The sequence below is a fragment of the Eucalyptus grandis genome, chromosome 6, assembly GCF_016545825.1.
Source record: "Eucalyptus grandis isolate ANBG69807.140 chromosome 6, ASM1654582v1, whole genome shotgun sequence".
Classification (NCBI taxonomy): domain Eukaryota; kingdom Viridiplantae; phylum Streptophyta; class Magnoliopsida; order Myrtales; family Myrtaceae; genus Eucalyptus; species Eucalyptus grandis.
This window is the reverse complement of record NC_052617.1, coordinates 41,637,330-41,664,060: the sequence shown is the minus strand read 5'-3', so window position 1 is coordinate 41,664,060 and position 26,731 is coordinate 41,637,330. Positions and strand designations below refer to the sequence as shown.

Sequence of the window (26,731 nt, the reverse complement as noted above, 5' to 3'; positions counted from 1 at the left end):
CGATGGCTCTAGCTTAAAAAAGGAACTGAATGGATTCTTTGTAGAATCGGCTTGGAGCTGACCCGATCAGGTCAATTCTGGCCAGCTCCTAAGTTAAACTGGACCCAGCACTCACCCTACCATTACGTGATTAGAGCTCAAAGCAAAATTTGGTTGGGGTAAACGATAGGATGTATATTGCAATCAGTTTTTAAAATGCAGGGGTAAATTGTAAAAATTGAAACATCAGGGGCCAGTTAATTTAGCAACGGCCCTAAATTCGGGGGCATTATTTAATTTGCCCCGCGTGAATTTGACCGGTACTTTTGCCGGGTCCGATTCGATTCGTGTTCCGGAAGGAGCAACGCCCGTCGACGAACGCCGAAGCACTGACGAAAACCACCGATCACAGCCGCCGTCCGACCACCGACGCAGCGGAGCCCCGTCGCTCGCGATGGCGAAAACCGACCAATCCTTCGCCGCCTCGTCCGCGACGATCCATCCGTCCAGCGATCCCGAGTCCGACCCCACCTCCTACTCGCTCGAGAAGTTCAGGCTCTACGAAACCCGGGCGGTAATCGATTCCTCGATCCCCTTCCGTCTCATTTCCTCGTTAGGTTTTGCTACGGATCTCTCTAGCTTTCTTGCACCAGTCGTAGCCGATGGGCGTTGCGTGTGATGAGGAATTCGGCAATGTAGAGAGCCGGGAGCAATCGGTTTTTTTTTGGATGATGTTTGATTTTCCGTTTCCGCCCCATTTTCGATTGGGTTTTTTTTTTTTGGATTCGTTGATTTATGTCGGCGATGTTTCCCGAACTTTTCCGGAGCAGAGGTTTTATCTGGTCGGGAGTGATCGCCAGAAGAGGCTGTTCCGGGTGCTGAAGATCGACCGTTCCGAGCCGTCTGATCTCAACATTAGCGAAGACCCCGTCGTGTATTCTCCCCTGGAGATCAAGAACTTGCTCCAGCGGATTAGCGAGGGCAACCGCTCGATCGGCGGGCTCACTTTTGTTGGAAAGTTCTATGGGATTGCAGGTTTGGTCTCTTCTTTCCATGGGGGCTGTGACTTTTGGTGGTCTTCATTGCAATGGAATCAGTTCTAATCATTGACGGCCTCAGCATAACCTCTTTCTTCTTTTGGGTATTCAGGGTGCATCAAATTTTTGGAGTCGTACTACTTGATTCTTGTTCTCAAGCGAACGCAAATTGGATGTGTATGTGGTCATGCAATTTATAGCATAGGCGAGAGCCAACTGGTAACTATTCCACATAGCTCTGTTCAGAGTGATTTAGCAACTTCTAAGACGGAGCTAAGGTACGTTCTTCTGGGATTTAATGTTTCTTTTTGGCTGGCTTTGATTTACTTGCTCTTTTATCTTCCTTGTATTAGTTTTGAATAAACAGTTGCCCAGCTGTGATTTATTTCTAACTTCTAGTTCTGCTTTTTACTTATGTTCTGAAAGTTTGAAATTTGATTTACTTTGCTGCATTTCTCCTTTCTTTGATAAAAAAAATGTATAAAAACATATCTTGCTTTTTATGGTAACTGCAGGTACAAAAAACTTTTATCAAGTGTGGACTTGACAAAAGATTTTTACTATAGTTACACATACCCTATAATGCAAAGTTTGCAAAAAAATGTGTCATTGAGTGGTGAGGAAAGGACTCCATATGATAATATGTTTGTCTGGAATGCCTACTTAACGGAAGCCATACGGTCAAGATGCAATAATACTATCTGGACAATCGCACTCGTTCATGGGCATTTTAAGCAGGTCTCTCTCTCTCTCTCTCTCTCTCTCTCACACACACACACACACACACACACACACATCTTTTTCTTGTATGAATCTACATGTCGTTTCCTTTAAAGCACGCTACATGGAGGCACAAATGTCCAAATGGTTAAGTGCATGGAGGTTCTTTTCCTTTTTTTCTTCCAGCTCCTGACAGACAGTCTTTGCTACTGCTGTCTCTTGACAAAGAAACATGGAGATCTTATAATGGGTCTTATGCTTTCTTGGTGCAAAGGCCTGGTTTCTTTTATTAAATCCAACAATTCTGAAACAAATAGAACACTGAGATTGTTTATGTGCTTTGTTTGTGACGGTGTTGCTTTTCTGAACTTATGTACCTTGGAAATTTTTTTGTATGCTTTTTTTTTTTCCTTGTAAAATATTTATACTTCGAATTAGAAAGCTCTCTTGTCTGATCTATTGATCTTATGGTTTGAAACGAGCTGAAGGTATAGGCTTGGAGTTGACCCATTTAGTGTTGGAAGAGTCTTCATCTTAACTAGCATGCTTCTCTTTTGTTAAAAAAAAGAAAAGAAAACTAGCATGCTTCTCTTAGTAGGCAATGCTTGTTGGAATATGATTTTGCACATAGTAACCAATTTGATTCAACCTAGAGGATCTTAGTGGGCGATCTAGGTATTAAGTCATGGGGTGTGTAAAACTTCTGAAAGGTGACTTTTTACTTATACGAGTAGTTTTCGTTATGCTTGTCCTGAATTCTACTGTTTCACTCAGAACCTAGTTGTTGAGTACCTTATGGGTGACACCATTTTTCTATGCTTCTGCTGAATTTAGTATACAGGAGCATTGTACTGCTTTCTCTTCCCCGGAAAAGATTCTTTCTGTGTCAACTTTAACTTCGTAGGATGTCTTGCTGTTATATCTGCTTCTTCCACTTTTGTGATCATGTCTGTCAACCCATAATTACAGGTTAGGCTTTCAATTTTTGGAAGGGATTTTAGTGTTTCACTAATCTCTAGAAGATCACGACACTTTGCTGGGACCCGGTATGTTGATTTATCTTTTTACATTCAGTTGCTTTGTTGGCACGATGTTTGATTATTTACCTTTTTTGGTCGTAACCAGAATGTTGCATTTCTAATTATTTTTATATGAGCAGTCAATATGTGAAAGTAAATTGGTCTATTTACTCACGAGATTCTCACAAAAGAGTTTCTACCTTCGTGTTACTGATAAAAATGTCTTTCTGTCTCCCATTTTATAAATTAATTATTATGTAAGCATTACATGCAGACTTGACAGTGATTAAACATCATCGCATGGCATATGAATAGGATGAAACATATTAATTGAATCTTGAGACTATATTAGCTTAGTGATGATCAGTTGCTTACTTGATTGAACTTTGGGACCTGAGTTTGGTATTTTGTGGCACTAGTTAATGTTATCATGGAGGGTTTAGTTGTCTTCCATTGAAGAAGATATTAGTTGAGAGTTAGGTACCATGACCTGATGTATAACCTAGGAAGCACGGACACTCTCCGAGAAATCGTGTCCAACAATCTCCGACACTCAATCAACACGTGTCCAACAATCTCCGACACTCGGTCAACATGTGTCAAAAAATTCGACACTTGGTCAACTTTCTCGACACTCTTCAACACTCTAGTTGGAATTTCAATAGACGAGTTTCCGACATATAATTCCAACATGCGAGGTCAATTTTAGAAATTTTTGATAAACAATAGTTCAAAATGTATGTGTGTGAAAAAGTAGAAAACAATTAAAATAATAAATGGGAAAAAAAGAAAAACTTAGTTTTCTCTTCTCTTCTGTCTCTCACTTCATGTGATATATAGTTCGCCCTCCAAGTTTTTTTCTCTTCTCTTCCAACACCTCTAAACCCAAGTCCAGAATGTTTGCTTGTTCAAATGGAGTTGAATTTGTCAAATTGAAACAATGAATAATTTTAATAAATGATGGATTAATGTTTTTAGTGTAAAATAATTTTAGGCTTTTTTATTATTTATTTATTTTTGAATTTGAATAAAAATTGATTGAAATAATCATAAAAATGATCATTTATTATATATATAAAAATATGCATTTAATAAACAACGTGTCTTAACGTGTCGGAATTTTTTATTTTTTGAGAAACGACATGTCGACATGTTGTGTCGTGTTGTGTCACGTGTTACGTTTCGAATGTCAGTGTCAGTACTACTTAGTGTATAACTACCAATAACAGTGGGCCCTATGTGGCTACTGTTTAGTTATAAAATGTGCAGAGTCAATGCGTTAGGAGTCTCAAGTTACTCCTGGCATTCCCTACATGAATGTACAGTTCTTATACATGCATTGTTTCTTGAAGGAGCTGTGAGGGGAACTACAATTTTCAGAGATCATAGTCTGTAGTCTTCTTCTAGCATTAGTTTTTGAATACCGAGGTAGACAAAGTAAATATGGCATAGTCTGGGCTGAGATCTTTAAATTCTTCTGAGTGCACTAAGCTTATGAAGAAGATACATGTCATCCTGAAGAAAGAAGCGTTTATCCTGTGGCCTGCCAGTTTAGTTGACTTGGAATTATGTCATTATCTAAGATTAGAAATCTATAGCCAATGACCAGAGGGAAAAAGATATTCGCTACATGCTTATTGAGAGTTGGGTTTTTATGGTATTACATACCTTTAGAATCACGAAGGTTGATGAAGTAAACTGCATTAAGTGTGAATGCCATGTAAAGGGATAAAGTAGCATTTAAACCTTAGTGGGTGCTTCAACAAATTGAACCTTTAGTCTTTTTTCTTGTCTGCAGTTGGTCCAGATATTTGAATCCATCTTAGTTGCTAATTAGGTGCAGAAGAATTTGAACATTACAGTGCTTTATCTTTGTTGCAAGTGTATAACGTGCTTCCCCTAGTTAAGTACATCATGGTACATGTATGCTTAGATACATAAAAAGTTACATTTCAGTTTTACCTGGAGGCAATTTTTTTACTGAATTTGTTCAGGGAAAGACAAAAGGGGGATGAACAGGAAACCAGGTTAGCCTCTGTCCCAGTTTCATTTTGGCTTTCCACGTATCAAGTTCGCGTCTACCGAAATTATTCCAAGGATGAAGCCTTCTATAGCTCCTGTAGCAGAACTCCAGCCTCACTCCCTGCGTTCTTCCTTCCTTCCCATCCTCTCTCTCTCTCTCTCTCTCTCTCTCTCTATACAAATGTATAAGTTGCATGTCCTCAGATTTCCATTGTGGATCTAAATTCCTTGGTATTGTCCATTTTACTGATTTTTTTTTTGGTCAAACATTTTACCGATTAACACATCAGAAAATTACACTGTCTTATAATTGGCATAATTATGCTTTAGTTATTTTCCTGTTATAGAAATTATAGTATGTATCCCTAGTTTTGTATTTGAAAAATCACTTTGCATCTTCCGTTGGTCATTTATAATAATCTATCAGCAAAGTTCCACTTTTTTTTAAAAGAAAAACTATTTTAAGACTAATGCCTTTTTTAAATGTCATTTTTAATATGCGGAAGATATAAGATTGCTCTTACTAGCTGTTGGAGGCTTTCCTCTGTGGAAAATGTTGATGCTTGCTGCTAGGGCACTTGTATAAATGTTCATTGGAAAGGTAACAATGGTGCCTTTGCATATTCCATGCTTTTGAAATGTGTATCATCGAACGTTCCTTTAATAGAAAAGTCTTGTTAACAAGATCCTTCTTATATAAAAGAATCTATTTTGCCAAATGTGATTATTAACTTGCTCAGTCCATTTTTTTGTGGCTTTCTCTTTATCTTGTTCAGGATTTTACAGTTTCTCCAATGGAAGTTAAAAAGTAACTCATTCCAGGACATAAATTGTGATCATTACATCATATAAGGGGGATGCAAATTATGGTGATGCTTGTATTGTAGGATGCAAAGTATAATTTTCCCTTGTGGTGGAATAATCTAACTACCAAAGCTCAATTAATATATTTTCCTTGTCTTGTGGGAAAGGAGAAATGATTTGAAGAATGCATTGAAGAAGATTGATTTACATTTTCCTCAATTGTTTTTCATTAATTTTGCACATTACTTTTGTTTTCCTTTTGGTATGTTTGGCTACAATAATTTCAAAAGGTTTTTTGAAATTTTATCATTACTTGTGGATATGGCAGTCGAAAGTGAGGTCTGTTCCGCATTGTTGTTTGGTGGACTTCTTGTCTTCCAATGTGTTCCTTTTGTAAATGGCTCCACAGCGGTGCACTCTTTTGATGCTATTTACTATCTAATATAAAATAAAGAGAAAGGATGTGGGACGATGCATAATTTAGCGCATCCTGATTTCATCAAACCTTTCTCTGGCAGACTAGGAGAAGTTTTTCTTGCCAAAGGTCTATCTTCTTGCCCAATGTTCCAGAATTTTGTCATGTCCTATTTGATGTCAATCCTCCACTTTCCTGTCCTTGATCATATCTTTCTCATATTTCACCCTCTTTTTGGCCATATTACCTAAACTTATCAGACAATGTCCTCCGGTTCAGTGCATAAAACTTGCTCTGGTGTGGTTTTGGGAGTTACAAGAATTGTTGCCAACTCCAAGCCTATTCTAGATTCTAGAACCTAAATTCAGGAAGTGGGATCATGCTAACTAGTGCTGGGCGTTGGGTTGATGTTAAAATTGTCAAATTGATTTTGATAGCAATCGGTTGGTGACCAAATATGGACTGGTAATAGGAATCTGCTATTCATTGTTAAATATGTTACTAGGTGCTAGGATTTCAAGGAGGAACCTCTAGTTGTGTCAAAAGCATCTTATCAGTGCTATTATTAATATCTGTTAGTAGGTTGCATACATTTTGCTGCTTTGTGAATTTACGGTATCATTTAGCTCTGAAATTGATCTGTAGATAAGATGCAGATGCCCTGACCTAATTATAGTTTTTAACATACATGATAGATAAGATTTCTTACAGCTTCTGTAGTCATTTACTAAATGCCATTCCATTTGCTCTACATTTTTTTATGGTAGGGGCCTGTCATGTCACTGGTCCTCACATCTAATATTATTTGTCATTGATGATTGCATACTGGTTTATAGTTGTTGGTGACTTGATACTTGACATATTAGTATATATTGTATCAGTTACCTGAAGAGAGGAGTGAATGATCGGGGGAGAGTTGCAAATGAAGTTGAGACAGAGCAGGTTGTCCTTGATGAAGGAGCTGGGCCATGCAAAGGAAAAATGAGTTCTGTTGTGCAGATGCGTGGTTCAATTCCCCTATTCTGGTCACAAGAAGCTTCAAAATTTAGTCCAAAACCAGATATCATATGTAAGGGCATAAAGCCAATAAATGTCCTGTAACTTCTTCAGTCTAGAATTCTTTAGCTGAATCTGATGCAAGTCAACCTAGGTTGATGAGAAAATCAGAAGTTGATATTTCCCGTCCTTTTGGCATCAACAGATATTAGTTTGAAAAATCCTTGATATCTTTTATGCAGTACAGAGGTATGATCCTACTTATGAGGCCACTAAATTGCACTTTGAGGACCTGGTGAAGAGATATGGCAACCCAATAATCATGCTCAATTTAATTAAGGTCACTCTCACTCTATCTCCACTTCTGTGTATGCTCTCCCCCTTTTTTCTTCCTCCCTCTCCTTCTCTCTCCTTTCTTCCTAACAGTTTTTCAATGGATGCCCAAGCTTGATGTTGTGGTATCCAGCTTTTCACCACCTCTTTTCTTTCCTTTGCTGACTTTGACCGAGTCTAAAATTTGGTTTATCTTGTTTCTGGATTCACATCTTTAGTCATGATATATTGCCTGCTTCTCCATGCTGCTTCATTGTCTTCCCCTTTTTGCTCCATGTCTTTGCTTTGCTTGTGTGGTCAGCACCGCATAAATGTTCTGCTCTGATGAACTGGTTCCCTTCCTTTGCACTGTTTGGTTATTTACAGGTTTTTATTTCATAATGTCGATTTGTCTGGGGGCTTGCATGTTAACTGCTGTGAATAAGATACAAAAGCAGTCAATATTGACATGGAAGAATGGCATGTCTTTGTATTCCTTCCTATGTTTCATAGTTCTTTTTATATGTTTTATTTTGGTGTTCAAGTGCATCTAATCTCTTAAGTAAACAGGAGAAGTATGATAGGTTGACACATTGTCCTTTTCAATTGTTTAAAAAAAGAAAAATATTTATATTAATTAAAATTTCCAATTTCGAGTAGGTGTTAATGTGTTCTCTCTTAGAAGTATCTGTTATTTTATTTTTATTTTTTTTAGAAAGGGAAAGAGAGAGAAAGGCTTGTATATGCTGATCTTTTCAATGTTTTTCCCCTCAAAAGACATATTATGAATATTAAACATATTTTTAGTCTACCTGTTTTCTAAAACTTGTTTCTGTACTAGAATGCAGACATTTGAGAAAAGGCCTAGGGAAATGATGCTTAGACGTGAGTTTACAAATGCTGTTGGGTATTTGAACCACATCCTTTCAGATGAGATTCATCTTTTCTTAGTTCACTGGGATTTCCACAAATTTGCGAAGAGGTAAGCGATTTTCCTTTTTTTAAATTTAGTAGGGAAAACTACAATGCAAGTAACAAAACTTGTCAACTTTGTGCACTTGAGTCCTTCTATGAACTCTGTAATTTTTAAGTGATGGAAAAGGCCATGTGGTAATTTTTATTATTTTAACTGTGTCTTTTTTTTATAATTTTTCAATCCTTGAACTCAAAACGACATCATTTTAACACTACATCAGAATATATATATATATTAAAAGCTAAGAATAAGTATAACTAAAAAAATGAAGAAAAAAACTCAAAAGTGAAAGCAAAAATCATAATAATAAAAAGCTTGCTTTAGGCAGAAAATGCTGGGGAGCACCGCCTTCCCCCTCCCCCTCTTGCTGAGTTGTGGCGAGGGCAGCTTGGTTGTGGCAATGTCGCCACCACTGAGAAAAGGGCATGAGTACTCGCGCTTGCTGGGATGGTGAGGGTGTCCCCAGGTGCCACCACTGAGCTGGTGAGGGTTAGCAGGCCCACACCACTGGTCAGGCGGGATTCACTGACAAGTGTGGCACTGCCACCAATGGGCCCAGAACCCTTGCAATCTTTTTTTTTTTTTTTTTTTTTCATCTTTTTATAGTCAGTGTTTTTATTTAATTTTCAGATTAACTTTCTCTAAGTTTCATTTTAATTTTTTAAACTTATCCATTAAAATTTTTAAGTGCTAAATATTTATATTTTCAGATGTGGTGCTAGGAAGTGACTCCGTTTTTGTGTTGAGAGTGCTTCATCACAGCGCTTATGGCCACATAAGATTAAAATAAATGAATGAATAAATAAATAAAAGCCACGTGGTGTTTTCCGTCTACGAAGATAATGGAAGGACTTAGGTGCATGAAGTTGACATATTTTAGGACTTCAATGCAAAAAATGGAACTTTTAGTGCTAAAGCGTACAAAGCTGATAAGTTTATGTTTATGTACCTGTGATTTTCTCAATTTAGTTTATAAGAAGCGTTTCTGAACTTGCTATCTAATTGAATTCTTGCCCTTTGATGTGATTTTTTCTAGCAAGTCAGCTAACGTGTTGGCAGTCTTGGGTAACGTGGCAAGTGAAGCACTTGATTTGACAGGCTTCTACTACAGTGGAAGATCTAACATTTCCAAAAAGAGGGTGAACCAACTAAGTCGAAGGAGCATTAGGAGGTATCTGTTTCTTAAATATGAAGAGCTTTTGAGGATTTATTAAAGCACTTCTCTTATGCTCACTAACCGTCATTGGTTTTTGTAATTACCTTGCATGAGTATCCGACTGCTAGTAGCAAACTTAGCGCAGCATGGTTATATGGAGTTTTGGTTTTAATAGATGATGGCAAATCATTGCCGTAGGCTACCTGTGTTTGAAAATAGTTCCTTGCAATAAGAAGGTTCTCCTAGAAGACTTTTGTGTGGTATTCCTCGAATTTTTTTTTTTTCCTTCAATAAGTAAAATGCTTTGAGGATGGAAGAGACAAGATAGTTAAAATCACTTGCTTAACTGGGTTGACAGGTATCCTTAAATTTAAATGTCAGATTGAAATCTAAGAATGGGAGATTGTACAAAGTTGAGAGATTATCTCAGATGATATCATTATATTCATAAGATTAGCGTGACCTCCTTTTTGCATAATCAAATTTCAATTGTTGCCTCTAAGAAAAGGATCACACACATCTGATTTCAAACATGGATTTGCTGTTTCATACTCATTAAATAACGGTAGAAAGCAAAAACTTGGCAATTGCAAAAATGCTTCTTTAAGGAAACCCTCATTGGAAATCAAAATTATAATACTCTTGAAAAGGTGAAGAATTCATAACTTTCTAAACTTTTACCACCACGAAAAAGACTTAATCAATCAGAAGCTACAAAAGGAGGCACAATTGAGACTCTCAACATTGTTTGTAGTCGGTAAAGCTTCTTTGCAATGGCGTAGACACATTCAATACACCTCTGATGACTTTTTGGCTGATTTAGAGGGAAAAAGCAGGACAATCTTTGATAATACAGAGAGCCATTATGTGAAAATTAGGGGTTTTTGGCTTTTCACGTTGAACTTTTGCTTTACATGCAGAGTGAGTCTTGATGTAATGCTATTCTCCGCCTAGTGGCCTCTTTCTTCTGTATTTGATTTTGTCAATGGGCATCCCCTTGGTTCCATGTCAGTGAATACCTTTACTGAAAGAATAGAATCTGGAATTATGTTGTTATAGCTAGCTGCTTTGACTATATTCTCTTTCCTATCAAGGTGTGCAGACATGCATGCTTTAATGCATCCATTTACTTTGGCCTTTTCAAGTGTTGAAAATTGAGTTGTAGCTCTAGATCTCCCTACATTATTTTTTCTAGGCTAAAGAGCTAAGCATGAAGAGTTTGTCTAGATGTGTAGAATTGGTTTTATAGGGACTAATTAATTGTGAGGACCCTTTTCCTTGTCGCTGTTTGAATTTCTTTTTAAACAATTCTGTGGGTTTTTGTGTGCTTTTTTAATTTTTGACAGCTCATTGCTTTTATTGCAGAGATACTTCTCTAAGAGATCTTAGATCAGAATCGGGGGATCTCTCTAGGGTCGGAAACAGCAGTGAAAATCTAGATCTCAGAAATAATCGAGATAGAGAGAGCGAGTCCAATCAAAATAGCAGGGAAGATGGTTTTGGACAGGAAAACCCCCATTTCCAAAGTGGTGTCCTGCGTACCAATTGCATTGACTGTTTGGATCGAACAAATGTTGCTCAATATGCTTATGGTTTGGAGGCTTTAGGTCGCCAACTTCATGCGATGGGTTTGACAGACATGCCCAAATTGGATCCTCACAGTAGCGTTGCTACTGCACTAATGGATATGTATCAGAGCATGGGTGATGCTCTTGCACAGCAATATGGTGGTTCTGAAGCTCATAACACTGTAATTGTCTTGTTTTAAGTTGGTGCAGGATCTCATCAATGAGCTCAAGCTCATGTAATGTTTTGTCATTCCATTTAGAAAACTGATGCCAATTTTTCTTTTCCAGGTGTTTACAGAGAGGCAGGGAAAGTGGAAAGCTACCACCCAGTCCAAAGAGTTTCTCAAGTCTATCAAAAGATACTACAGCAATACCTACACTGATAGCGAAAAGCAAGATGCAATCAACCTGTACTTGCTGCTCCTTTTCTCTATTTCTTTTTTATATGTCATATATTTATTGATTCTCTCTATTTCAGGAAAATTGAGCAAAGGATCCTCAACTCTCCCTTACATACACTGTATACATAATATTTGGAAAAACGTATTTACATCACGGACTCTCACACCATCAGGAAATTGTTAGGAAAATCACAAAAACTGGAGGGTGCAGAGTATTCTTTGAAATAGAGGGTAGTTGATACAGAGCTTTGGTTTTGAAATGAGAGGATAAGAAGTGTAATTAAGGGGATTTTTTTCGTTTATTTTCCATTCTTTTTTATTGGGCTTTTACTTTGCATCATTTGCCATCTTATCTTTAGAACTCTATGAAGCTTCTGTTTTTTTCAATATTGAACCTCTTGATAAATTGTCGTTTTATTATATATGTTTCTGAGTATTTGGCCATTCTTTTCTTTTCCCATTTTTAGCTTTCTCAAAGCAGTGTTTGTGGGTTTTTTGGGGACAGATTTTTAGGTTATTTCCAGCCACAAGAAGGAAAACCAGCTCTATGGGAGCTGGACTCTGATTATTATCTTCACGTTTCTGGCATTGGAGATGACTTTCTTCCTGATGAAAGGTAATATATTAAGAATGTGAACTTTATGTTACTTTTGCCCCGGAAGGCGCAGGGGGGACTGAAGGCTGCATTTTATAAGTAAGTTATGAGTAAATAGCTTGTGCTTTTAATGGAAAACATGAGCACATTTGACATGCTCATATGGGCATTTGTTCTATTGTTGATGATCCACGTATGTCACACCTTACATGCATGCCTGTAAAGACAAGAAGATTCATCCAACCTACTCTTGATGCTTGCTGTTATTTCAATTTTTCATATCTACTTTTCGGCAACAGGAATAGTTGAATTGTTGATCTCATGCTTATTTATTGGAATTTATTTCTTTGTGGTCCTTTCAATATGCAAGCCCAAGAGCTTTTCCAGGGCCTGGAGGCAGTGCTCGAATTTCTTTGGCACCTATTCCTGCTTGCAAGGAAGACTTCTCTCGGATAAAATTGACTTCATTTGATAAATTGATTGCAAAGACATGCAGTTCAATTAAGAATGTTAGATTATGCAGTGAACCTGATCAACGTCCAGGTGGTTCTTCCGGCACTTCTGGTGTGGCACCTGATGCAGCGTATGTATCTCATATGCAAGGAAGCTATGTCAATAATTTTGGTTATTTTTTTTCAGATGTCGACTTTGACTTTCTCATTGATACAAACTTTTGGTCGTATTATATGTCAAGCTGGAATGAGTACCATAGACAATAGTTCTGCAGATAGAATCCCACAGAACTGGCACTCTGGTGGATCCTAATCAGGGTGATTGAAACTGGTTATTTGCAGTGAGATACAGCTTAAAAGTCCAAATTGGGTTTTTGGGCAGCGAAAATATGAGGAAAATGTCTGTGCACCCAAAGTTACTTCAAGTGAAATTTCCAAAGGAAGATCCCAAGATGAGGCTGGAGCTGATGCTCTATGTGACCTTGGTTTGCTATCTTCTCTCGTGGATGTTGGTGAAGAAGATATTTTCCAAAGGTGCCCCCTTTCTCTTTTTAAACCTTTGTGTTTAGTCTACCATGGGCACCTGCATGGACTTAACTTCCTGGGAACTTTTATTCCTTTGTGTGGGTTGTTGATGGTCATTACTTTAACTGTGATTATGATAAGAGTGCAGCTGCTATTATTCATTTTGTGTTTGTTTAGCATCATGCATGTTTATCTGTTACCAAATTGATAATGACCTAATCGATCTTGGACCTCAAGCAACAACAGGGGAGCCCTGAGATTTCACATATCCAGAACCAAGAGCTTCCTCTTGGGTAAGCCCGGAGATTTCACATATCCAGAATTTAGAGCTTCCTCTTGGCCAACACATCAAAAAGCCACAAGCGATGGATACCTTAAGAAGGGGCCGTCCTGTTTCCTGAAAATTTCAATGCCCGTCAAATGCATTAAACCATGGACGAAGGAAGCACAGCCTTCAAAACTCTAAGTAATGCCTACTGAATCCGTAGACATTTCCCTGCTTATAGAGCCAAAACGACTTTATCTTCATGTACTTAAACCAGAAAATCCTGGTGGAATATTTTGGCCCAGAAGACTGAAATTAACCGGGCTGTGTCCTTAAACAGACTGAATTGGAGTTTCCTTGGGACTTTGCTAGTAGATAACCTCAAGTCAACCAGGGTGAGGGGGAAGGCGTGTTCTTTCTCTGTCAAAATTGGAGCTCCCTTTCATCCAGCCGTCAAAAGAGCAAAAGAGATCCAAGCCTGTATGTTGCGGATACCATTGAGGGATCAAACACCTTAATGGTTCACGGTTGAGAATGTTGGGCACTTAACTTGAATGTGTCTACATACCATAAAAAACACAGAGATAAAAGATGATGACGTAGTATGTGCTTGTTTAGTTGCATGTATAGCTTGCATGTGTCTGCTTAGGCAAATGGCTTAATATGGATACTTTCCTGATTAAGTGTGAGCTTTGATCTTTAGGTACCTTGAGATGACAACCGTAAATGAAGCTAATGGTTGGTATGGTGGAACGCTGCTCGGTGATCAAGACGAGAAAAGTGAGATATACAGGCATTATGCAGAATTATGTCAGGTAAAGACTTCGAAAGCAACTGTTCATAGGCTGGCAAGTAGGCCCGGTGCTTGCACCACTTTTTCTTTACGAGTTTCGTGTCTCATTCTCGTTTGAATGGTAGGGATTGGCAGCGGATCCCTTCCAAAATGATGTTGAGATGGAGAATCACTATGCTGAGGTTTTGCGAATGGGTAGAGTTGATCTTGTAGATGACCCCGCTGTTGAAGCTGAGATGGCATCAATGCTCGAAGGGTATAATCAGATCGGTTCCGACCTTGGAATTATCCCCACGTCATGTAAATTCTTAGCTGAAGACCCGAGCCATTTGACGAGGTGTATAATCGGAGACGAGAAACTGCAAAAGATCTGAGAAGGAAGGTACTCACATGCGTTGTCGCATTCCGCGAAAAATGGTTCTGCCGCGAGTTATGCTGTTATTGTACATAGAGCCTTTTTTTTTACCCTAAAAAAAAATGTACCTACAGCATTTGCCAAGGCCAATTTTTTTTTTTTATTTTAGCGCGCTAGCTTGTCTTAGAAAAGCGCTTGTCAGAGGGAAAAGAAGTGGTGTTTGGTGCCAAATAATTATGTCTTCCTATTAATGTTCCTCCTCTTGTATAGGTTGAATGGGACTATTATAAGCACTTACGTGCTGACTGACTGCTTACAACACTTGTGTTATTTGGATTGTCATCTGAATGAGAATCAGATATTTCATGTGTACTTCCGTAATGGTGGATTTCCTTGTCATTAGGGGGAAAAAAAGATTTATTTTCAGTTTTCTCGTGATTCCACTGACTATAATCTTCCATGGTGTTTTTATTGCTGAAAGAGGGGTTGGATGAAACAATTTAAAGAGCGGGGGTGGAAATTGTAGCTAATTTATAATCGAGGGGGATAGTTGCGAAATGCTTTCTTCTTGCAGATAGGTATTCGTAAAACACTTTCAAAGTTTAATCCATGTAATTATACGGAGGAAATATATTGAGTTTGTTCGATACTTGGTTGAGACAAAAAAAAAATGGAGATCGTTAATTCGAAATTCAATTAATCACTATTTCCTGCCTTTTTGAATTTTCATATTTTTGAAGACTTTCGTGATAATCTCAAATTGCTATTCGAACTATAAGATGTCAAGATTACATGTCAATTTCAATATTGAAAAGGGATAAAGCTCGGAGACGTGCAAATTTAATTAGGGCGACACACGAAACGAGTGCTTTTTATTTATACTTCACTAACCTGAACATTTGACATTCGATTGACCCAAGTCCTGCGTGCATTCGGGTCGGATTCAGATCCAAGACTCATTCGTGCAGCGGCGGAACGAAGGGAAGAGAGAGAGAGGCGGCTCTCGAGGTCCTCCGTCGCGGCCTCCAATGGCGGCGCGCAGCTAAATAGCTCTCTCTCTCTCTCTCTCTCTCTCTCTCTGTGCCTTCGCTTCCTCTGCCTTTCATTGTGTGGAGAAGAGGTTGAGAGCGAATGGAGGACATTGAGGATCTGGTGGCCGGAGGAGGAGCCGGAGGAGCTCCTCCCGGTTTCCGGCTTCCGTTGACGGCGGTCGGAGTAAAACCTAAGAGGAGCCGCAACAGGCCTGATAGGTCGGGGGACGAGAAGCGCTCTCTGATCAAAGATTCCGTCGCCTCTCGCTTTTCCAATATTCCTGGCACTCAGGTCGCCTATCTCCTTCTCCCAAATTTTTCTTTCTTCCTTATCCGTTGCTTTTGATCTCTCCGTCGCCGCCGCGCCACCTTCGTCTTCTTCTTAGTCGAGCTGCTCCTTTTTGCGCAGACGATATATATCAAGACTTTTGGATGCTCGCACAATCAGGCAAGTACTCTGCTGTTTATATACTGGAAGATGGTTCTGCAGAATTCGGTGATGAGCTATCGTCGCTCAAATTGACCTGCGTAACTGAAGATTATTGAATTTCGTAGATGGAAAGGGGAAATGTGAATTCGGTGCTTTACTGCCTTTAATTTTTGTTTGGGCATATGCTTGAAATGTTATTGTTGTTGAAGGGTCTAGTGGCCATTTCACTGTGGCGGATGACGGTTGGGAAGCCAACTGGTAGAGGTTGAGAGTTTGAATATAATTTCAGAAAAAAAAAGGATGTGGGCAATTCATGCTTGAGAGTTCGGCATGCGTGGTGAGTTTCCTTTTGGTTAACATTTGGGTTGGTGGTCTGTAATCAGGGCAATGGAGGTTGCTAAACAATGAAGGGGAATGTTTAGGGTTCGGTCAGCAATCTTGGTGCTGGAGATTGTGGAATAGCACCATTTAAGAGAGGCAGCGGATGATGTCGGAATTGTTTACGATATCGATGTAATGGTTGTGGGAAATTACTCGATGGCAGCTAATTACAATGAATCGCATCCTTATGATTAATAGCCAATTCACAGAAATTAGTTTGTTTGGTCTGTTTGCAATAGCAGCTTTTTAGTGGCATAATGCGGCGTTGGCAGGTTTGAATAGTTGCTGACAAACATTTAAGAGAGCTTGATTCGAAGATTCGTCCGACCAAATAGTAGAAAACTGAAATTCTGTGCTTGTGTTAATTTTTTGTTGTCTTCTACATATAAACTCAAAAAAAATCCAGCAACTCCCTGTTTTTATTTTTCAATTTGAGGAAGTTATGCTAATCTATGAACAGTTATCTGCTGCAAATAATTTGTGGCTGTGACATTTTTTCTAACATACTTTGTGACTGTTCTAGAGTGACAGTGAATATATGGCCGGTCAGCTGTCAGCATTTGGATATTGTTTAAGTGACAATCCAGAGGAAGCAGATCTCTGGCTGATAAATACGTAAAGAACCTATTTCCTTGATCTTCTTTGCATGAAAAGTTTTGTTGTTGCTTTGTATTGTCTGAATTTGATGTGCTAGGAACATAGTTATCAACTGAAGATCCAAAGTGAAGGTGTAAATTTTTGGATTTGAATTTGAGTTCATCACCGGTCAACTTGGTAATGTATGAAAACATTTTGAATGACATGGATACTTTGAGGCAAGTTCTTTTCTTTTATACTTGGTTGTTTAGCTTTCAAAGTAGGAAAATGAGTCCTAAGACTTATGCTCTGTCATTTCTATCATGATAGTCCAAGGTTGTAGGATTTTCCTTTTGATTTGGACGTTATGTGATGATGTTAGAATCTGTAAGATGGTATAAAACTACTTATCACTCAAGCCCTTGACTAGGTGTGCTTTGTACATCAAGTAATTTCTTGATGTCTAAGTTCCTTATTTTTGTCAAAGCAAATGATTCAGCAGCACATCTTGATCTGATGATGGTTTAAATAGAACGGAGTTATGATCCTGAACTTTGAGAAGTGTGAATTTCAGTGAGAATCATCTTGTTTCAATTCCTATTGAGTTCCTTTGTTTTTTTTTTTGGATCAGAATTTTCCTATTAAATTCTGTGGGTTCTTATTTAGGTCAACGTTTATGGGGATATGAGCTTATCAACTGATGTGCACTAGATTACTTCTAACTTCTATTTTGTCGTTGAAACTATGTTTTCCTCAGAACAAATCGACCGACATCTTTGGCAGTCTGAAGAATTTTCATGTTTGTCCATCTTTTTCTGGACTTTCTGTTGGTTGGATTTTTATAAGAATTATGCTTTGTCTGTCTTATCCAGATGCACAGTAAAATCACCAAGTCAGTCTGCAATGGAAACTTTGATAGCAAAATGTAAAAGTGCAAAACGGCCACTGGTGGTGGCAGGCTGTGTGCCTCAAGGAAGTCGTGATATAAAAGAACTTGAAGGTGTGAGTATAGTTGGTGTCCAACAAATTGACAGGGTCGTTGAGGTTGTAGAAGAGACTCTCAAAGGGCATGAGGTGCGGCTTTTGCACCGTAAAAGATTGCCAACACTTGACCTTCCAAAGGTGGAATTTGTACATCTAAGTACAATCTTAATTACTGTTTCTTGGAGGATAAAACATTAGCAGCTTTGTATTCCACTCCTCATTTTGTGCTTTGTAGCTCTGATGTCCTCAATCTGAATTTTTGTTGCTCCTATTTCCTTTCTTTTGCGAATTGAACTCAATTCATAACTTCTTCTGCAACAGGTGAGGAAGAACAAATTTATCGAGATTCTTCCAATAAATGTTGGCTGTTTAGGTGCCTGCACTTACTGTAAAACGAAGCATGCTCGTGGTCATTTGGGGAGTTATACGATTGATAGCCTTGTAAGTATGATTGGTCAATACTAGATACCTGTAAAATTAATATTACTTTTACTTTGCTTTATAATTTACTAATGATGCAGGTGGGACGGGTAAAAACTGTCATTGCTGATGGAGTTAGAGAAATATGGTTGAGCAGTGAAGATACTGGGGCATATGGTAGGTGGCAATGATATCCTTGTACTTTTATGGCATAAATATAACTTGCAAAAGTACGTGCATCCTAATCCCAGTTCAAAATTTTATCCCCTTTTTGGTGATAATTGTGATTAGAAATTTTGAAAGGTTTTTAGGTTGATGGATCAATGTATGTAAGGGTGAATTACTTCCACACCCCTTATTATGACAAAACAGCAGGGAAATTCTACTTACAGAAAGTTGTAGAATCACCCCTATCAAAATTTGTTTAATCTCAAGTGATAAACCGTGATGATTTGGCTTTCGTATTCTTTTTTCTTGTTTAAGTAGACTATAAGGTTTTCTTGGAAGCACTAACAATGTGCCATATATTTTGGTAATTTAGGCCACCTTTTGGGTGTGACTTGATCAAAGGTGTGACTTGACGAAATGCAGCCAGTGTGTCTGTTAAGTGTCTCTGGGGCCTTTACTTTTTGCAGGTCGTGATATTGGAGTTAATCTTCCCACTTTATTGAAAGCCATTGTAACTGTACTTCCACCTGATGGAAGCACCATGCTTCGGGTTGGGATGACGAATCCACCTTTTATTCTTGAGCATTTAGAAGAGATAGCAGAAGTTCTGCGTCATCCATGTGTATACTCTTTCCTGCATGTGCCAGTCCAATCTGGAAGTGATGCTGTACTTACCGTGAGTACTGTTATTGCTTACAAGCCTCTCATTCTAGTCCAGTACATTATTATTTCTCTAGTTGGTGATATGATGTTTATTTCTTTCTTTCTTGGGTCAATGGTGCAATTGTTTATTTTAAACTGACTTCCATCTTGTTTCAGGCTATGAACCGAGAATACACTGTGGGTGAGTTCAGGACAGTGGTAGATACCTTAACTGAACATGTGCCGGGGATGCAGATTGCGACTGATATCATATGTGGATTCCCCGGTCAGTCTCTCGTTTAAAATATTCTTAACATTTTGAAGTTCTATATAACTGTTAGTATGCAATAACTGTCCAGTGGCCACTAGTTCCAGTGAATCTGCTCTAGCTTTGGATGGTGAAATGTTGTCCGTGCCTCTTGCTCTCACCAAATGGTACCCTTTAAACGGGTGTTTAGGCATTGGGAATTTCAAAAGGAAAAGAGTTAATTTGATAAAGTGAGATATGAAAACATGTCTAACCTACCTAAGCAGGCTGCAGCTGATATGTTTTGCAGACTTGTCAGAACTTGGGGCACCTCTAATTACCTAGGTCTGGATATCAGTAACTTCCTCTTGTGAACAATCCACTAAAAGGAACTAAGTCTCAGTCACAATTGCTCACAAACTGAATACAGAGCATTGGGAAGTGGGAATTTTAAAAGGAAAAGAGTTAATTTGATAAAGTGAGATTTGAAAACATGTTTAACCTACCTAAGCAGGCTGCCGCTGATATGTTTTGCTGACTTGATTAGCCAGAACGTGAGGCACCATTGATTACCTCATTGTCATACCACCTTTGTTGGTGTATCTTCCTATCAAGGTCTGCATATCAGTAACTTCCTCCTGTAAATTATCCGCTAAAAAGGAAATGAGTCTAAGTCGCAATTGCTCACAAACTGAATACAGAACCATGCAATGTCTTTATACTTTTGTCTTTCTTCCTTTATCTTTAATTTGTCTTTGATATCTGCAGATCTATAATCATGCGTGACTGTGCAAGGTGAAGAAATATTGGTTTATTAAAATGATTAAAACACCAAAATTAGTTAGCTCTCTTATGCAGCATGAGTACCAATGGATTACTTCACTGCTCTAGAAAAGCATTTCATGTGACTTGATAAACTACTATATACCATTGATAGCAGGTCCTCACTAGTCAGTTCATTGCCTAAGAAGTGTGTGCACAGGTCAAGTATTCAATTTTTCTTCAACTTTTCGTTAAGATGCCAATCCTCTGCTCTTGGACCTTTTCAGGTGAAACAGATAAAGATTTTTTGGAAACAATCAGTCTTGTCAAGGAGTACAAGTTCCCTCAAGTTCATATATCACAGTTTTACCCTCGGCCAGGTATACTTGCAAGGCATGGTACTTTTATGCATCCAAATAAATATATCCCCAATGCATCACGTCCAGATTTTGAGGAAATAAAGAATAATATAACGTGCATGGTTGAGTCTATGGTCTCCCCACTGGCAGTTTGTTATCCATAATTTGTAAGTTACCCTGTGTTACTAGAGCGAGGAGTGAACGCGCTTAAATACAGTTGCCAGGAGGGTCTCTGGCTTCTACTGGACGAAAATGGGAATTGGCTCCTAGTTTTGTCTGTGTGAACTACACAGAATCTGTGGGTTGTATTAATTAAAATTTTCAAATTCTTCTCGATATATAAATGGACGTGTGTAGATATTTGAGTATGACAAGCATGCATGCACATTTTTTCTATGATTGTTAGGTGTGCTTCAAGATTTACCAAGCACTATTACACCTTTTTCTTTTGTTTTTTATTTCCCTCAGACTGTTAAGTTCAAGATTCAAGAAGAACATCATAATACTTGAATATGAGAGTACAATCACTGTTTTTGCACTTGTTCACAGGGAGTCTCACATTGAATTTTATACGTGATCCCCGAGTAAAAATTGGAGGATTGTATTAACTCTTGTGGGTCAAATACTGTATTCATGGTGGAGTTTAAGTGAGAGGCAATGCCTGAAAGATATTTCAATATGCTTATTATTGTGACTTAAGAACCTCTGGCAGCTCTGAGTCAGAGTCCAACCTGATGGAGGTGATGTCAGGAGGATTGGGTATTTGGAGAAAGACAGGTGGAAGTTTTAGAATTTTGCATCTGGGGGCTTATGTGAAAGTAATACCACCAAGTAAAGTGGAGTAATTGTAGGTACATGCATGTAACAATGAAATACTGTGAGAAAATGCTTATCGTCCTTTTAATGAGCCTGACTGCACTTTTCTGTTTGCCCATTGCTTAGCAAGATACTATTCTAGTAACAGACCGATTCTTATGCTTTGCTCATCTCACAGGAACGCCTGCTGCAAGGATGAAGAAGGTACCTAGTACTGCTGTGAAGCAACGGAGCCGTGAACTGACTTCTGTTTTTGAAGCTTTTACACCTTATAGTGGCATGGAGGGGAGAGTGGAGAGAATATGGATAACTGAGATTGCAACAGATGGCATTCATTTGGTAAGTTCAGAAATTTAGACGCTGGACCTCTTTCCTCCATTCCACCCTCTCCACAGAATTTGATACGCAATGGTTATTTAACTATTCGTCCATATTTAGTTGCTTACTGGGTAAAATGCATTCTACATGCCTTCTATTGGGTCAAAAGTATTCATATCTGTCTCAGTTTGAAGTGCTCAGCTCTTGGGCATACTCTCTACCCATTATTTCATTATTTCATTTCTTATTGAATATTCCCTATTGGATTCCTTTTCATTTTGCAAGGTTGGCCATACAAAGGGCTACATCCAAGTACTTGTGGTTGCTCCAGATGGCATGCTGGGCATGTCAGCCATTGTGAAAATAACATCGGTTGGAAGGTGGTCAGTTTTTGGAGAAGTAATTGAGACTCTGAACTGTATCGATCAGGAGATAGCTTCAATCAACAAAACTTGTCAGGATGAAACCTCTGCCTGCTCCACCACTTGTGATGCATGTTCCTGTTCAAAAGAGGCTGATCCTTGTGCTTGTGGCGCGCAGAGTTGTGAACAGAAAACAGTGGAAGAAGCTACTATTTCTAGGAACGACATGTGGGAAGATAAAACAACAAATTTAATTGGATGGCTTTTGAGGAAAAGAAGGAACCATGTGAAGAAAAGAGAAGAAAGCGAAATTGTCTCTCGACATAATTCAAACCAAGAATTGGTCTGTGAAAGAAGGGTTGAATGGGGTGGCATTGATAGGGCTCTTCTGGGTGGAATGTTGGTGAGCTTAATAACAATTGTTGCTCTAGTAATGCATCTCGGAGCCAGGGTTTCTACATAGATTAAAGTACATTGGTTTTCACTTTCCCAATTTCATATCTATGTCCATTGCAGATTTTGCAGTTTAGGTTTCTCGTAAGAGATTTAGCTTGACACGTGATGGCGGATTATTCATGATAATTTGTTATGTTGTATTAATGTTATAACGGATATCCTATTTTTTGGCTTCCCATTGGTTCCTCCTCGGTCTGATAACGTGATTATTCATGAATTCATTCTCAGAAGCGAAAAAAGGTATTGATTGCCGGGGCCTCTGTTAACGCTAAACTTTACGATGCTGATCTGAACCGAGTACAAAAGCCATCTCAATCGAAGGAAAATACTAAGATATGCACCAGACGAAAATACCATTTCAAGGGAGAAATCCGGTGTTAATACAGGGTTTATTCGCTTGACCACTTCCGATTTACAAAGTACTGACTAAGAGGAAAAAGTGAACCACAAACAATCTCGATTTCATAGAAGCTTATCGGACTTGGCAGGCAATCTCTTGAAGAAATTCACCGGCACGGAGGGCATCTTGGTCCTGAAACGGGGATGTCTTAGCGAATACAGTCCCGCCAGCATCGCCACTACCTGAAATGGCGTAACATATAGGACGACTGCCAAGATCAGCGCGAAAATGATTACTATAGCCGTTGCTCTTGGATCCCGCCAGCTCAGTAAAGCCTGAGCTCTTTCTCCTTGCGTCGCTAAATCTCCTACCACTGACTGTACTCTTCCTGCGACGCTCCTCAGGCGATCATACCTCGCCCTCACGATATCTGTCGGTTTCGATGATGGAAAAGTATCGAATTCCTCGTCCAGCTCGTCTGGACTAGTAAACTCTGCCTGTGAAAGCCGAGGATCCATGCAGGGCGGATGCCTCGGCCTGAAACGATAGTTCCATATCCCGAGCACGAAAAGATAAAGGAAAATCGTGGGCAAGATCAGCTCCGGGTAGCAAACCAGAATCGTGAAAAGCACGTGGACAAGACAGGTAGTGATCGGATTGCTCCAGTAGCATATCTGACTGTACCATCGGCAAATTGCTGTTACCCCGGAAAGGAGCGACATTATGCGGCAAAAATTGGCCTTGCTCCTCCTTAGGCTGAACATGTGGTAGTCCACATCCAGCATGTATTCGATGACCTCCCCCCGAAGAGGTGGCTCAGCTCGCGACAGCCTCATTGCCACGATCCGCATTGCCTGGTGGCGGAGCAGATCGATGTGCTTAACAGGTATTGGTTGCACGTAATGCATTTTCGGAAGCAATGGCTTGCCATACTGAGTCACCATGTTGAACCAAGCCGTGCAGGTGAATCGCAACGCCAATTCCAGCTCTCCGCGTTTCTGTAAGCCGGAGGGTTGGAGGACCAGGAGGGGATAGCGATGGATGTATATCCGGTCTGTCTCCAGAGTAGAGAGCCGGATTCTTACCTTTCCGATCCTCTGGTCTCTCGCTTCATCCTTTCCATTGATGTGCCAGTTGTCGAAGACGCCGATGGTAATCACCGTGCAGGGATCGTACACTTCCCATGTGTACCTCTCGTGCCACCTCGGAGCCAGTGTGTCGAGGAGCGTCCGGGTTCTAGCCCATTTGTTCCCGTACTTGGCCACGCAATAGGCATCGGTTGTCCTACCATCCCTTCCCTTCATGGGGTGCAAATTCTTCGCGCTCCGGATCCCAAGTTCAAGATATCCAACACACGGCTTTCTCAGATGCTTCGATGATGGCTGAAGATTGCTGCTGAAATGTGTGGATTCGTCGAGGACGTGATACCCCAATTCCAGGCAAAACCGGAGACAAATCTTGCTCGAAAACTTTACTTCCTTCTTCTTCTCGCCCTCGTCGGCCCTGGATGGTGCGAGAAGGTTGAACCAAGTGTCCTGGAGCTTCACAGCATCTACCCTATGAGGAACGCTTCTAACCGGCATCATCAGCCTTCCCAAGATCTCGTCCTTTCCAGGTCCAACCCTGTCTTCCACCGAGATGATAATATAATCCTCGAAAGGCTCGGACACGACAAACATTAGCTCATCGTCCCAGACCGGATTGTTGGTCTTCATCTGCGAAGGCCTAGTGCTGCGGAGCTGACTCCCGAGCTGCACCTTCACATACGTGTCCGGCACCCGGCCTCTGTCGGAGGGGATGAGGTCCTGAGCTGCGATGATGTTGACTCGGAGGTAGTACAGGTTCGGCGAGAAATAGACCTTCGATCTAGTGTTGGACAGGTTTACATGGCTCACATTGTGGGCATCGGAGTGCCACGCTTCAGGAAACGACTCATCCGCCTGCGTCCCCATCCAAACCGCGAGCATGATCTCTCCGTGGCTCTTCTCTCCTTTCCTGGTCTCCAGTCTGTACCACTGAGGCGCCAACGGGCTATCGGGCGGCACTCGACGAGGCACTTCATGGGTGTCGAACACGACCTTACCCGCAAAATCATCCTTCCCGAAGTCCTTGTCCTTGACAGTGATTTCCAGAAAATTCGACTGCATCCGCTCCCTGGAGAACGCGAAAGTCTGATGCCACACTGGGTTTTGGTTCTTCTCCAAGTGCCTGGTCACCCCTTTGTAGTTCCCTAGCTTCACCTCCACATACGGGTCAAGGCTCCCTGTAACATCCATGACAGGAAGGCCCCTGGCCTTAACCACACTCACATACAGAAAATGCATCTCCTCTACCAGGTCGTAAGTACTCGCCATCTTATCCCCTCCTCTGAATCGCGTCCAGGCTCCGACCGGAGGACGCGGGGTCTCCACCAGCCCGAACTCCGGCTTCTGCCTCGGCACCTGCATGTGCATCACATTTGCTGGAGGTGCTGATGCTTTGGCAAAATCAGCCCTCATCTGCACGTTGGGTGGTGCCTGAAATGCATATCCTGGGGCCATAGGAGGAGGGTTTGCCGGACCCTCTGTAGCAGTAGCAGCATTCCCAACGGAATAAAATGTCCTCAATTCTTTCTCCTCCTGCTTCTTCTTCTTCTTCTTCTTCTTCTTCTTCTGCTTGTCCCCCGAATCCTGATCACCCTCGAGATTGTTGGTGTTCACCTCCTGCAGGGGACTCCCTGCATCTTCGCAAGCCGCGCCATTCGCCACGAACGGCTCAGAAAAGCCCTGAATCGCATAGATCCTGAGTGCCAAGTCGCCCCTGGTGTGCGAAAAGAGCCCCGGCTTGTCGAGCGGGTACCTCTGGACCATCGCCTGCGACTCGGACCAGGCGACGGAGCCCCCGGAGATCCTGACCCGGCCTAGGAAGTGCTTGTGGTGGCCGCCGCCGCCGCCGCCTGTCTTGTCATTGTACACCACGACCTCAATGGTGGCGTTGGGGAACTGCGCGGGGGTGGTCACGTTGAAGAGGAGCTTCTCATTCCACTGTGGGTTAAAGTCACTCGGCTTGGTCTGAGTCCTCTGAAGCTGCTCATCGAATTCTACTTCCACGTACGTACTGGCCGAGCCATTCTTATCTTTTGGGGGCCCGAGATCACTCGCGTCGAGAACTTCCACCACCAGCTTCGCCATTGTTATCTATCCCCCCAAAACCCGGAAGCACCCTGTCCTGCAATATCGAAACAACGGAGGAGGAGGGGCCTCTCTCGACTCACATACAACCGGAACAAGAAGACTAAAGAGGGAACAGGACACGGTGGCGACACAGAATTGCAGGAGCAGAGAGGCCGGAGGAAAAGGAGGGGGAGAGGCGGTGGGCAAGCGAGCGATGAGTGAGAAGCGAAAGATGACAAGCACTCCTCTTTTTTCTGCCTTTCCCGTGTCGCGACCTGCTGCGAGTTAAACTATTATATGAGCAGATCCACGTTCATTGCATCAGATGGTGAACTGAAAACGACGCATTAGAACCAGGGTACCTCAAGATTTCGAGTTCAAAAGACGGTGCAGAATCATCACCGCTCATGAACGCGGAGGGCGAGCTCCGCTGCAATGCCACTGCGGGAGAAGATCGAGAGATGATGGAGCAAGATGGATCGAAACCTGAAGAGGAGAGGGCATCCGATGATGGGTTTGTTTTCGACAAGTACGCACAGGATATTCAACATTCAAAGTGGAAGATCGAAGGCTGCCAGCATCGAGGACTGAGAAAAGCGAGGCGCGGAGAGCGCATGAATTGCAGCACCGGCCAGGGCCCAGCATCGCCTTTTTCTTTTCCTCCTCGTTTTGTCTTTGTTGACCCGTGAGTCAATATGTATTTGTCTTTTTTCAATTGGACCATGACTTAATTAACTCTTATGTTTTGCTAGAGATGCTCGCCTGTGTATCTTAATAAATACTTTTATCATCCATAAAAATATTGTAATCATAAAATGCTATCCATAATGTGAACATTTTTCATTAATAAAATTATTTCAAATAGCACAAGCAATCACTCTCAATTAATTATTTTCT

The 26,731-nt window shown here is 40.6% G+C and overlaps 3 protein-coding genes across 6 annotated transcripts; 2 read left to right on the top strand and 1 right to left on the bottom strand.

Moving 5' to 3' along the window:
- Positions 1–294: 294 nt before the first annotated feature.
- On the top strand, positions 295–14,762 carry LOC104449849 (phosphatidylinositol-3-phosphatase SAC1). 2 transcript variants are annotated; one of them, XM_010064132.3, is made up of 17 exons: positions 295–553; positions 810–1,014; positions 1,129–1,294; positions 1,532–1,754; positions 2,706–2,782; positions 4,750–4,782; positions 6,878–7,065; positions 7,235–7,332; positions 8,153–8,286; positions 9,317–9,451; positions 10,802–11,186; positions 11,293–11,414; positions 11,911–12,021; positions 12,371–12,583; positions 12,795–12,986; positions 13,946–14,057; positions 14,161–14,762. In XM_010064132.3, exons 1-17 carry the CDS (start codon positions 434–436, stop codon positions 14,407–14,409), a joined length of 2,763 nt encoding a protein of 920 aa, XP_010062434.2. In that variant the 5' UTR covers positions 295–433; the 3' UTR covers positions 14,410–14,762. The 2 variants fall into 2 exon arrangements, with proteins under 2 accessions (XP_010062434.2, XP_010062436.2); XM_010064134.3 differs by lacking the exon at positions 4,750–4,782.
- A 532-nt stretch (positions 14,763–15,294) lies between these two features.
- Positions 15,295–22,527, top strand: LOC104449848 (threonylcarbamoyladenosine tRNA methylthiotransferase). 2 transcript variants are annotated; one of them, XM_010064131.3, is made up of 11 exons: positions 15,295–15,713; positions 15,831–15,869; positions 16,756–16,847; positions 17,681–17,930; positions 18,114–18,233; positions 18,314–18,389; positions 18,848–19,056; positions 19,200–19,308; positions 20,319–20,411; positions 21,385–21,545; positions 21,810–22,527. In XM_010064131.3, the coding sequence occupies exons 1-11, from the start codon at positions 15,522–15,524 to the stop codon at positions 22,347–22,349; spliced, it is 1,881 nt and encodes a 626-aa protein (XP_010062433.1). In that variant the 5' UTR covers positions 15,295–15,521; the 3' UTR covers positions 22,350–22,527. The 2 variants fall into 2 exon arrangements, with proteins under 2 accessions (XP_010062433.1, XP_039171911.1); XM_039315977.1 differs by having other exon boundaries at positions 15,634–15,713; positions 16,764–16,847.
- Positions 22,528–22,678: 151 nt separating this feature from the next.
- On the bottom strand, positions 22,679–26,468 carry LOC104449847 (FT-interacting protein 7). Of its 2 annotated transcripts, none has more exons than XM_010064129.3 (2): positions 26,197–26,468; positions 22,679–26,112 (listed from the first exon to the last, which is right to left on the bottom strand). In XM_010064129.3, exon 2 carries the CDS (start codon positions 25,850–25,852, stop codon positions 22,805–22,807), a length of 3,048 nt encoding a protein of 1,015 aa, XP_010062431.2. In that variant the 5' UTR covers positions 25,853–26,112; positions 26,197–26,468; the 3' UTR covers positions 22,679–22,804. The 2 variants fall into 2 exon arrangements, with proteins under 2 accessions (XP_010062431.2, XP_010062432.2); XM_010064130.3 differs by having other exon boundaries at positions 22,679–26,109.
- Between the last annotated feature and the right edge of the window lie 263 nt (positions 26,469–26,731).

Coding starts and splice junctions, on each gene's coding strand:
- LOC104449849 (XM_010064132.3), top strand. CDS start 434: ATGGCGAAAACCGACCAATCCTTCGCCGCCTCGTCCGCGACGATCCAT. Junction 554..809: donor GGCTCTACGAAACCCGGGCG/GTAATCGATTCC, acceptor TTTCCGGAGCAG/AGGTTTTATCTGGTCGGGAG. Junction 11,187..11,292: donor GTTCTGAAGCTCATAACACT/GTAATTGTCTTG, acceptor TTTCTTTTCCAG/GTGTTTACAGAGAGGCAGGG.
- LOC104449847 (XM_010064129.3), bottom strand. CDS start 25,852: ATGGCGAAGCTGGTGGTGGAAGTTCTCGACGCGAGTGATCTCGGGCCC.
- LOC104449848 (XM_010064131.3), top strand. CDS start 15,522: ATGGAGGACATTGAGGATCTGGTGGCCGGAGGAGGAGCCGGAGGAGCT. Junction 15,714..15,830: donor CCAATATTCCTGGCACTCAG/GTCGCCTATCTC, acceptor CTTTTTGCGCAG/ACGATATATATCAAGACTTT. Junction 15,870..16,755: donor TTGGATGCTCGCACAATCAG/GCAAGTACTCTG, acceptor TGACTGTTCTAG/AGTGACAGTGAATATATGGC.